The sequence below is a fragment of the Dysidea avara genome, chromosome 15 (assembly GCF_963678975.1).
Source record: "Dysidea avara chromosome 15, odDysAvar1.4, whole genome shotgun sequence".
NCBI classification, from domain to species: domain Eukaryota; kingdom Metazoa; phylum Porifera; class Demospongiae; order Dictyoceratida; family Dysideidae; genus Dysidea; species Dysidea avara.
Genome location: NC_089286.1, coordinates 2,774,530 through 2,787,611, shown reverse-complemented (window position 1 = coordinate 2,787,611; position 13,082 = coordinate 2,774,530). Strand labels below are relative to the sequence as shown.

General features: G+C 38.2%; 2 protein-coding genes across 2 annotated transcripts in view; one reads left to right on the top strand and one right to left on the bottom strand.

The window, feature by feature from the left end:
* Positions 1 to 4,592, bottom strand: part of LOC136246109 (uncharacterized) — a 12,349-nt gene extending 7,757 nt beyond the window's left edge. Inside the window, exons 1-4 of the mRNA XM_066037575.1 lie at positions 4,388 to 4,592; positions 2,674 to 2,829; positions 2,125 to 2,239; positions 458 to 561 (exon numbers count right to left, since the gene is read on the bottom strand). Coding sequence (XP_065893647.1) covers positions 458 to 561; positions 2,125 to 2,239; positions 2,674 to 2,829; positions 4,388 to 4,537 — 525 coding nt within the window. The 5' untranslated portion in view covers positions 4,538 to 4,592. The remainder of the gene's footprint in view (positions 1 to 457; positions 562 to 2,124; positions 2,240 to 2,673; positions 2,830 to 4,387) is intronic.
* LOC136246111 (uncharacterized) lies at positions 4,583 to 13,082 on the top strand. Its single transcript, XM_066037578.1, has 4 exons — positions 4,583 to 4,727; positions 9,139 to 9,242; positions 12,822 to 12,881; positions 12,926 to 13,082. The coding sequence occupies exons 1-4, from the start codon at positions 4,656 to 4,658 to the stop codon at positions 13,032 to 13,034; spliced, it is 345 nt and encodes a 114-aa protein (XP_065893650.1). The 5' UTR covers positions 4,583 to 4,655; the 3' UTR covers positions 13,035 to 13,082.

Sequence of the window (13,082 nt, the reverse complement as noted above, 5' to 3'; positions counted from 1 at the left end):
AAGTAGCACTTGCTGCTTAGCAACAGTGTGTACGTATTTTGTTGGAGTGGCCCAACAGGGATGTGCCCACAATGAGTCCATAATGGTCGGTACCACTACTCAAATAAAATAATTACCACTCAACAACCACTACAAATTCACCTTTGAATACACAAGTTAAGGCTCCATACAACATTCCCTGTCTCTTGTAGCCACCACTATCTTAAACCTGGACACATCCCTGGCCCAATAAGGTTTATGAGAGTTGTGGGACAGATGTAGTACTGAGGTATAGATGTTTAATGATCAACATCATCTGGTAACATCACTACATCATGATGTAGTGTAGCCATTCAATCTACTGTATTATCCTAAACACTGTAGCCATCAAAATGGATAGTAATAAATGGCTAGGCAACAGTGACTAAGAAACCAATAACTTCAATTGTTATTATTCGTGGCATACTACATAACTCACAGCAAATGATTGCTTGTCCGGCGATGAGAACTTGATCAGAATGTTACTGGGCTTGAGGTCACGATGTACGATATGATATTGTTGAAGAACTTTCATTCCTTCACCTGTGGCAACAAGATCACATGATCACCAGTGTACACTGCAAACTTGTACTAGCTCAGAACACAACTAGGAGCACTTGAAATTTGTTTCATATCTCCTCCTAAGGTTTAGGGCCATGTAGAGTAGTTGTACTATACTGAGTACAATAACAGTCTACCACTTACCAGTTCCACTAATAATTGTTGCTATTAAAAAGTACACATGTTTTGCTTATAGCCATAACTAACATTATAGCCATAACTAACATTATAGCCATAACTAACATTATAGCCATAACTAACATTATAGCCATAACTAACATTATAGCCATAACTAACATTATAGCCATAACTAACATTATAGCCATAACTAACATTATAGCCATCAGAGGATTTGATCATCAATTTTATAGTACATTTTAGGGTTTATAATATTTATCAGTGAAAGGTTAAGTCTGAAAAGCATGGGGAATAATGTCATCCTGGAAGGATACATGAGTGAGAGAGATACAAATATTAACTCCAAGGGGCTTTCCCAAAGCAATAGCAAAATATTTTACTGCTAAAGTAGATTGGGCAGTGGTGGATTTTGGGTGTTTCAAGGTTTCCACGGAAACCCCTTTGAAAAATGATTATGCAACAGTTGAGTATTTAATAAATTATTGCGGCGTGCACCTATAACAAGTGATGTGCATGCTCAACACTCCGTAAATATTTATTTTTCACACTAAAATTGTTGCCAAATGCAGTCTCAGAGCATCTAAATTTCAAAATTTGCCTGGACAAGCTTTACTACTACCACCTTAAATTTTGGGCACCCCCAACTGTAGCATCCTTCCACCTCCTATGCAGTGGATATGTCCACCTTCTAAACTGGAAACCCCCTTTATAAATTCCTAGATTCACCACTGTTAGGTAAGCAGTGGTGGTGGAAGATGGGAGCTAGAGGGGCTGGAGCCCCTTCAGATGAGAGAGGGCAGAGCTTCTCCAATAATTACCTTGTGTGACGTCATGAGTGTATCATGTGATTAAATATCGTCGGGGTTTCCAAACTGGCAGCTATATATCATTTAGTGGAAGGATTCACTGTATGTGTGGTACCTGAAAAATTTTAATTGACAATACATTTTGCAAAATGTGTCACCAGATTCAATCTCATAGCACCTATTTGTCAAAAAAACTCTGGAGGCATGCACCCAGGTCCCCCCTAAAGGAGCATGCTGAGTATGCTTCACACACTGTTGTAATCACTGCAACAATGAACAAGCCTCCTGCTTCCATACGAGTGTCAGCATTAATAATTTAGCTCCCCCCCCCCCCCCCCCCCGACTTTTACACCTTCCTTGCCTCTGAGGTAAGGTAAAACAAGTTAAGGACTTCCAAAAAACCAGAGCTACCCAGTTCAGATCACTCCTTATCAACCATGTTATTAAACTTGTGTGAAATTATATTACAGGCTTCTTAGGCTGCTCTACCTTGTAATGGCTTTGCTATACATTGGTACATACCACACACACACACACGCACGCACACACACAGAGTTTGGAAAACAATTTAAAGTGAACTTCCTACCCTAAACACACTTACTCATTTGGTAGAGAAACGCCTTCACTTTATTCTCATCAAATGACTTCTCCTTGACATACTGATCCAGGTCACAATCGCACAACTCCATTGCTAGAATGATGTGATCTTTTGTATCCTATAATATGAGGATTGGTATCCTATAATATGAGGATTGGTATCCTATAATATGAGGATTAGTATCCTATAATATGAGGATTGGTATCCTATAATATGAGGATTAGTATCAGGATTAGTATCCTATAATATGAGGATTAGTATTTTATAATATAGGATTAGTATCCTATAATATGAGGATTAGTATCCAATAATATGAGGATTAGTAACTAACTCATCTACACTAGGATGATCATGTGATTACCAAACAGAGAGCCAAGTAGCAGGGGTTCCTTGTTAAGCGGAAAGCATCGTTACTGTGAAGCCCTGGGACACACATATATGGAAATTCAAACCATCCTATATATACATGGAATTGATCTGAGGTGTCAATGTTGAAATACACTTGTAGTCTCAACAGATCACAAGATCAATGATGATGACACATCCCCTTACCATCACGTTGTGCAGCCTGACAGCATACTGACATGATGACAACGCCTTCATTATGGCTATCTCTCGGTCAAGGTTTTCTTTGACCTTGGGGTCTTGATCAATGAATTCCTTCTTGACGGTCTTGATTGCCACTTCCAAAGCTCCTTGACCTGGTGCCTACAATAATATTACAGTGTGGTCAGTCGACTGCTGTCTAACCCAATCCCTGCTGGTGTATTTGTTAATCCTCAAACAAACATGGACAACAGCCCACACATGAACAACACCTCTCACACTACATGGCCAATGGTTTTCTAGTATTGAAGGGTCAAAGGGACTAGCTGACGACTGCCCTATACAAACCAACCACTGACCCTTACTATATTACATATGCTACAGATAAAAATCATTACTCACTAAATTGACTCACTAAAATTTGACTCCATGAGACTGTGCAATCAAATAGCACAAAGACTTTCCTTCTCCAAGAGTCATGGGTGAGTAGAATTGTAATAGCCATGCATAGGGGTGATGTGACAATAGCTATTAGTTTGCACCTTTGGAGCTAAATAGTGGCTGAACGCTTCAGAATATCAAAAAACATGTCTTAACATATTTTTTTTTCCCTTTGGCTCAAGACCTATCGAATTTTGCGTGTGGTGTCTGCATTGCAAGTACAGAGGCGAAGATAGCATTTTACAGACACACATTTTCATCCATAACTGGCGCAAAAGATTGAAAAAAAGAAAATGCTATGGTGAAAAAGTTGAACCATTGACTATAGTATCTATAGCCAGTGAACAACACCATGTAGCTGTGAGCATCTGGCCAATAGTAGGAATTACAGAAATAAAGAAACCACCCAACTACCGCAAACCAAGTACTATATACTCTGCCAGTGGGACAGTATAATAAGATACATGGTTTGGACTAATAAACCAGCAAAGGGAGTTATTCCATAAGCCAGAGGTTTGCAAACTCTTAAAATATACTTGTTACAAGTGGACCTACTGTACTGAACATGAGACTAATTCACATCATTCTAATTCACGTCATTGCCTATAATAGTAATTAAACTATTAGGCCACTCCAAGAAAATTCATTGTTTTCTATTTCCCTACATGCTGATTCTCTTCCCTCATGATCATTCATTATTGCTGTCAACTGAACATTTTATTCATTATTTATCCTGTGATTGCATAGCAGCAAGCAGTAACTAGTTTAACATTCAGAAAGCTCATTTAGCTAGCTTTTCACTGTTCAGGTTCTTAGTTTAAATATTTCTACTGTATTCTTACCTGTTAGCTATGAATTTGGAAATATTAGTGGAAATATCTATAATGAATAATGAACTGCCTGCCCACAATTTTTGAGGTCAATGAAATGGGAAACAAGGAATTGGCCTAAACAGCAATGTGTGTAGGTGTACATTTCAGTGTGATAATGCAAAATCTCCTGTCTTGTGACCACCTTGATTGCTACATAAAACCCTCTCAGTGTTTGATCTACGATAAACTCTTGATTGTGGCTGGAACCTAAAAGTTCCGGTGTATCACGCCCATCAAACACTTCCAAATAAAGGTCAACTGCTACGAAATATAAATAGCCACTAATTCATACGTTCATTTGTTTTTAATCTAGACAGGCAGTATTGTGTAACGACTTCAGCCGATTTAAAACCCGTTTAAAGCTACAAACCCGGGCACGAATATATTAGGAGCACAACAAAGCTCACCTCTTCCCAGCCATGATACACTTCACCAAACGATCCCTTGCCGATACGATAGGTAGGGTGCCACCAGTAATTTTTCTTGTCTTGCGCACGAAGATTTCTTAACCTAGTAGACCCCGCCTTCCGTAACTGAGTTAGAGTTGGCTTCGACATTTTCGGAGAATGAAGAGAATGACTAATGCAGAATTAGTGCGGGGAAGTCCCCAATAGTTACGTAAGGCGCATAATCAGTAATTAAATGTAATTGTTTTTTAATGCGTCAAATGTTACAATGTCGAAAGGGTTTTCTTCCCCCCATCCTTTAATGTTCCTGTTGGTGATAGGAGGTCTAACAATGACCGCTGTGAGTGTGTGTGTGTGTGTGTGTGTGTGTGTGTGTGTGTGTGTGTGTGTCTGTGTGTGTGTGTTGTGTGTCTGTGTGTGTGTGTGTCTGTCTGTCTGTCTGCTGTGTTGGGAAAGTTAAAAGAGCAGTTTCAAAACCATGGTAACCAAAAATTACGCAATGGACCACACCCAAATCGCCATGTTTTTGTACCAGACTGTTTCATGTTGCAAGTTGAATTCCTCGCTAAATTCACGTCAAGACTTATTAGTACGTAAGTAAATAGATGCCAGTGATAGAATAAAGTATGTAGGTGAGTTATTAGGCATTACAAGATACGTACTGCCCCCCAACAGGGCAGTTTCGTAGGAAAGAGAAATGCTTAAAAATGGATTTGGCCAAATTGCGACCTATTCACCGCCCAAAGGTGGTTAAAACTAGGGGAAACTTGAAGTATACGTCTTTATCCAGCACCACAGCGGCGTACAGCCACATCCAGCTATCCCAGGATTAGCCAGAGCTCCTGAAAGATACGAGACCGGTGATGGCGTACTACCAAACAGTGATAAAACGCCAGTAAAAGAAGACTTTTAGTGGTGAATTTTGCTAGAGTTAAGTTTTATTGTCGAAATCAACCATCAGTTAAAGTTTAGCGGTCTTATTTTGGTGTCTGCTTTTTCACACGAACTGAAGTGAGAATCCCAGCACATGAGCGATTCTGGCTAACTCGGGGATGGCTGGATGTGGCTGTACGCTGCTGTGGTGCTGGATAAAGACGTATACTTCAAGTTTCTCCTAGTTTTTACCACCTTTGGGCAGTGAATAGGTCGCAATTTGGCCAAATCCATTTTTATGCATTTCTCTTTCCTACGAAACTGCCCTGTTGGGAGGCAGTACGTATCTTTTAATGCCTAATAACTCACCTACATACTTTATTCTATCACTGGCATCTATTTTACTTACGTATTAATAAGTCTTGACATGAATTAAGCGAGAAATTCAACTTGCAACATCAAGCAGTCTGGTACAAAAACATGGCGATTTGGGTGTGGTCCATTGCGTAATTTTTGGTTACCATGGTTTTGAAACTATTCTATTACATATTACTCTTTACTTTTGGGCAATGTAATAAGTTACAGTTACATATTACTCCAACTTAATATATTACATTAAGTTAGTTTTGCTCTGACCATACACCTTTCCTTTACACCTTGCATGTTAGTTACTGAGCTAGTATATAGTAAACACTAGCTACTGGCTTCTTGCACCTGTGTAGAGATACTCATTGTTTTTTACAACTTCAGCCATACCTAAACATCGCTGGCAAATCATGTGACCAGTTGTCTGAGGTGTGAACTAATATTAATAATTTTATTATAGGGGATCAGGACAGTAGATTATTGTGTCCACTAAGCTGTTGAGTAACACTAATTGGTTAGTAATGGACCTGGTGATGTGTTATGAATATTGGTACACATCGCTAACGAACTTAATAGTAATGCCTTACGTAATAACATGTTAATTTCATTACTAATATAACAAACAATGGGTTCCTTGAAAGTAACTTATGTTATATTACTAGACTATGAATAGTATTATATTATTTGAAATCACAAAATGTTATGATAGTACTGTCTAGTAGGGACCACAAAGGAGTAGGCGTGGCCCACGACTTAACATTAAGCCCAAACAAGATTTCAGGTCAACCAGAAACGCTTTCAACAAGTTGCCACAAAATTTAAAAAATAATTTATTTAATGGAATTTTCTACAGACTAACCGACTGATGTCTTCAGACAAGCGTAACTCGATAACGGCTGAGGCCATGGGCTTGATTTTTTCACTGTTCGACGTCGCTTCAGCCCGAGAGGTGCCCTTTGGCATACCGCAGTACGTACAATGCATTCTTCATGGACTTAACAGTGTCCTCCTTTGTGTCCCATTCATCTTTGCTGACAGCAAAAAGTGTCAATTTGGCGATAGCACGTGATGGCTTCCCTTCGTAATGGAAATTGTCCATATCAAACGGTATGGTTGTACCGTTTAAGTAGGAATCCATGTGAAATTTTCACGCACCACCGAAAATCCCGCCTTTAAAAGTCATCCTAGAGATATCTTACGAGACGAAAATCACCTTTACGGAATAGTACTAGTCCATATAATACATAAAACAGCATTAAATACAACAAAATGCTTACAGGTGGCCGGTTACAGATTTTAAAAATCGCCAAAACTTTGAATTTTAGACTGACTGCCTGACTGACCACAGTCGCAAGCCTAGAGGCCAAACGAAGCAGCACATGGCCACCATTTTATGCCATAATAACAAACTCACCAGTGGGATGTGCCTTTTGGGGTTCTGACGAGTGTGTGCCCTCTGCGCCTTGTCTTCTTCATCTAACGAAACCATATCGAGGTGTTAATTTTCCGTATCCACTTTCTTTAAGCAGCATAATAGATGCCACAAGATTATTTAAGGCGCTTAGACTATGCTACTGTACAGAGGAATAGATTATATTCCTTACTGATATATTCTATGACGGATCTATCGATTGAAACCACGATGACACACCCCTTTTGCACTAGCTGTATTTCAGTGACCACACACCTTCAATTTGGAAGGCTGACTCAACATACTCTATAATCGATTGAAACCATGCCCCTTTTGGGCAAGCGCACATCTTGCAGGCTGCCTTGAGATACTCTAACACAGCAGTCACCCTAATAGAACAGTCACATGTTTATAGCTAGCTGTATGCCTTAACAAAAAAAACTAAACAAACTAGTATATTAAAAATTATAAATTTAAAAATGAAGTAGGAATCCAAGCGATAAAAAGTAGTGAAACAAGAGAAGAACGATGGTAGCTATTACAGCATAGATCGGTGGGAAATTCCTGCTTTGGCAAAAATAATGGCTATATCATGCCAAAGTAGGGATTTCCCACCGAGCTATGTTGTAATAGCTACCATTGCTCTTCTCTTGTTTCACTACTTTTTATCGCTTGGATTCCTACTTTATTTTTAAATTTATAACTTTTAATATACTAGTTTTTCATAGTGGTTGTTTTGATTGCAGAGGTGCTTTTTGAGCAGTTCTTGATTTGTACTGCTGTGTAACAGCCGACAACGAAGCATAATGGATGCTTCACTTTTCAGACGATAATTGATATAACTGGGACGTGTGGTACCATTTCTTTCGGTATGTGTTGATTGTAGAAGTGCTTTTCGAACAGTTCTTGATTCGAAATGCTGTGTAACAGGTTGAACATAGCTGACAACAAAGCGTAATGGATACTTCACTTTCAGACAATATAGTTGGGGCACGCGGTGCCATTTCAGATGCGGTATGTGTGGGTTCACCAGTCATAATAATAGTATAAGTTAACAAACAAGTACACAGAAAAATTTGGAATTTTCAACTAGGGTAGGGATCATAGCACATCGATAAAAAGTACTGAAACAAACTGGAGTAGTGCATGATATTAAATCACAGTAAAGCAATAAGAAGTGTTATATCCCTACTGTGCTCAAGATACCATAACAGAAATGCACAGTAGTGATATAACACTTCTTATTGTTTTACTGTGATTTAATATCATGCACTACTCCAGTTTGTTTCAGTACTTTTTATCGATGTGCTATGGTCCCTACTCTAGTTGAGAACTCCAACAAATTTTTCTGTGTACTTGTAACTATTATATAATGCGTAATGCGTTATTCCCAACACTGTGTGTCTGTGGGTTTATATGATTAAGCCACTCCAAGTAAATTCTCTTGTTTCCCGTCCTGGACTCAGACATATTTGCATACAGGTGGGTGGTCCATTCCATTATAAGGTTGGCAACTTTTCAAGCCAGTATTTGTCTGGCACAACCATAAAAACTACATAACAACATGTTTAATGTTTGTACAGTACCTTCCTTTTTGACTTGCAAAAATAACACAAATGTAAATTTGTGAGCACGTGAGCTGACACTATTATAAGATAGCTTTTACTGAGCCTTGTACAGAATGCAAGAATCACCAGAAAATAATGGAGGAATATGGAACAATGAAATGTTTAGGGCTGACAGTAACCAGATATGCAGGTGGTGGACGGGAAACAAAGGAGTGGCCTTAGGGAGACCACCTATAACCAAAATTCACTAGCAAGCAATCTGGCACAGTCTATATATGGTGTATAGCAAGTTGGCGTGGGACATGTTGCCATTCAGGGTATCATTTAATTCTAATAATAGACTATTTTGTATAGCAGTTGTTTCATTATCGTAATATCAGTGTGTTGGACATGTCTCAACACCAGATAGTGGTTGCTATTTATATATTGTGTCTAATAAATGTTTGACCCAACTAATATTTCAACAACACGTTATATTACATGGTGAATATCCCATAACCTGAGTATATAGTATGTGATTGTGTGTGGTGTAGGTGACAGCGTTTGCTGATGATCCAGCGATCTTTGAGTACGTCCCTCTGTTGGGTCCATTCCTTCGTTACTGCAATATCCACTGGAAGTGGGAAGTACAGATTGTGTGAGTTGCTTAGCAACAATAATACCAGTATATTATAGGGGTAATTGCAAGTATCCCATACTATCATAGCTGATTGTTGTGGCAATGTGTGATCAGCAATGAAGTAGTTTATAAGATTTTATGATTCGTTCCTTATAGCCATGTTGTTATAAATAATAACATTAAGAGCTCATTATTTGTCTCACTAATACTAGGGCTGAGCGATATTATCGTTTTAGCAATATATTGCGATATTTTGAAAATATTGATATCACGATATTTTGTTTATCGTGATACCATGCCTGTACATTATTATCATTAAAAATCCATTTGTTATTCAATACTAGGCTAAGAATCCTTGTACACTACAAGTCATGCAGACTATTTCAGGTTGGTCGTCCACGTAAGCCAAATGCAAAAATATCACGTGAATAGAAATAACCAATGAAATTTCACGCTAGGCGGACGGTGCTAGTTTAAACTGAAGGCTATTGATCTCATTGGCTACTTTCAGCACATGACTTTTAACACTTCGTTTCTCTAGTCAACCAACCGGAAATAGACTGTAATCTGGTTACCCCTGCAGACAGTGCAGAGAGGTGTGAACACCATAACATAACCTCAAGCATGTGTTACAATAACTGTTACTATAAACAAGGATGATATTGGCTAGTGTGGTACTACCTTTAAAGACTTCCTCTGAGCAGTACACTATGTAGCACCAGCTATGATTGACTTATTCATAAGTATCGTGAACTAGGCTTTAGTGTCGATCATGATACTAAAATGGCAGTATCACTCTGCCCTAACTATTACCCAACTGTAGCTTGCTGTAGCTATCACCTCAATATTGTGGTGGTATCTAAAACACCATCATGTTAGCTTGTTTGTATACATGTGTTATATTAAGGTACAAACAGAGTACAGGTGATCCTACTCACTTCCTACACAATGTTATACACTGAAACATTTAACTGATTTGGTTTATAATCTCTTTTGTCCTGACTAGTGGCAAAATTCCTATTGCTGATAATGGTGCTTACTTTTTGATATATTATTTATTTACTAAGACTTTACAGCACAAGTGCTGAAGGTCTATAGGACACTTGGTCCTACAGCCTGTTATATTATGTTTGAAAAGGTGTAGAGAGTAGAAAAGTCCATCACTGTACATGGGCGGCCTCAAACCTGCAGCCATCTGATTTATACTCCAGGAGTCTGCCAGGTGACCTTAATCCATCCTGCCATCCTGTCATCTATATCATTTTCATCACAAGATACACTGTACTTCTACCCATCATTGTCAGTGTAGTCAGCCAGGTATGGTGGAGGGGGGGAGGGGCAAGGAAGCCGTCAAAAGATTATTAGCCTCCCTAAAATTATCTATAGCTGTTGTTGAACAATTGTGCTGATGTTATTACACCGAATAGCTAACTATACAAGTCCAGTGAATCAACTGTATTCTACAATATCATGCAGTATGATAGTACTGTATAGTAGGGACCATAAAGGAGTAGACGTGGCCCAAGAAACAACATCACCCAAAAACAGCCTCAATTTTCCCTGATGACGATTAGGCAGTATTGGTTAGGTAAAATTAAGCCCAAACAAGCTTTCAGATTGACCCGAAATGCCTTCAAAAAGTTGCTACAGAATTTTAAAAAAAAAAATTATTTAACGGAATTTTCTACTGACTGGTTGAGCAAGTAACTGATTGACTGATGCCTTCAGATTGATAACGGCTAAAGCTACGGGCTTGATTTTTTCACTGTTTGATGTCGCTTCGGCCCAAGAGGTACCTGCAGTACATACAATGCATTCTTCATGGACTTACCAGTGGACTTACCAGTGTCCTCCTTTGTTTTCCACTTATCTTTACTGACAGCGAAAAGTGTTGATTTGGCAGTAGCACATGATGGCTTCCCTTCGTAACGGAAATTGTCTGTATTTTTCATAGTGGCTATTTTAATTGCAGAGGTGCTTTTTGAACAGTTCTTGATTCGTACTGCTGTGAATAGGGTTGAACATAGCTGACAACTAAGCGTAGTGGATACTTCACTTTTCAGATGATAATTGATATAACTGGGGCGTGTGCCATCATTTCTTTCCTCGTGGATGGCAGTGGTGCTTTTCGAACAGTTCTTGATTTGTAACAGGTTGAACATAGCTGACAATGAAGTGTAATGGATACTTCACAATAATTGATATAGCTTGGGGGCATGGCACCATTTCAGATGCGGTATGCTTGGATTCACCAGTCATAATAAAAGTTAACAAACAACTACACAAAAGTTGGAATTTTTAACTAGAGTAAGGACCATGGCACATCAATAAAAGGTACTGAAACAAGTTGGAGCAGTGCACGATATTAGATCACAGTAAAACAATAAGAAGTGCTATATCCCTACTGTGAATTTAAATTGTGGTAGCTATCTTAAATGCACAGTAGGGATATAACACTTCTTATTGTTTTACTGTGATTTAATATCATCCACTACTCCAGCTTGTTTCAGTACTTTTTATTGATGTGCCATGGTCCCTACTCTAGTTGAAAATTCAAATTTTTGTGTACCCTAATAGAACAGTTACCTATTACATTGACCAACAATTATAATGGTGACTGCTAAAATCACATTCAGTTTTGAGAGTCTAAATCTCAATAATTTTTTGGAGGGAGAGTGGAATGCCCCAAACCTCTTTATAGACTAATAATATACTTCAGAATTGAGATACTCTAATAGAGCAGTCACCCTAATACAACAATCAAACTAAAGAAATATGATCATGTACTATTTCTTCTACATGATGTAAACAAATGCCATTGGTCTACACAATGAAACAAAATATTTTGTACTCCTCTTGAGTATTACAATATCCAGGTTTATCATTAGATACTTTTTAAAATTTTCACCATACATTTCCTATGGGAAAGCCATGAAAGTGTATGTCTATTATGGCCCTTTCTATAAACAGGAGCACATCAAATCCTATGGACAAGGGAGCATGTAACTCCGTAAACAGTAAAATTCAAACATGGCTGCCAGGTACTATATATAATAAGTAACTTTTAAAATTTCCTGATTTGGATATTATGCAGAGGCGCATGTTCGGGTACGTCATGTTTCTGCTGCGACAAAGCGAAACTATGGAAATAAAGTTCAATGGCATGATGTAGAAATATAGTAGCACTGGCTTAGCAGGGCAGTCTTTCTACAGTGACTAATCACATGAAATCACGCGAAATTACTCCACTTGACTATTCCAAGTTTTACCTTCGACTTGACGATCTTCCTATCGAAGCTGTTTTACATAAAATGATGGAGTAGCAGTCCATTCAGTGTATCTCTGTTGTGTGTAAGAATGATGTAACTAATTGTATAGTGACACTGTTTGATTTTCCCCACACTTGTCACACTTGTCTGCTCTTGGAAACTTTTATGTCACCACTAATCATTTAGTTGGCTGAAATATTATTTCTTTTGAGAAAAAAATCTGCTTTACTGCAACTTATGAATAACTGAACTAGTAAAATTTGAATGGCTGTACTTCATGTATGAATTTGTGTACATATGGAATATTGTTGTGTGTTGTTGTTTACAGATTTGTGGTTGCTATAATACTCCATTTGTTGGAAGGATGTTATGCTTGCTATCTAGCAAGGTACAGTCTTTTTATCTGTTTGTATGTGATTGAATGTCTCAAAGTTCTCTAGGTATGTCTACTGGTGATGTGGTGAAGTGGACAATACAGACAACAGCTTTAGGATATCCTTCTCTCCGGCTACTGCTACAGAAGTCCCACAAGGAGCAATAACAAAATATTATTGAACTTGATGTATTTAAGAAAATTTTATTCTTTTTA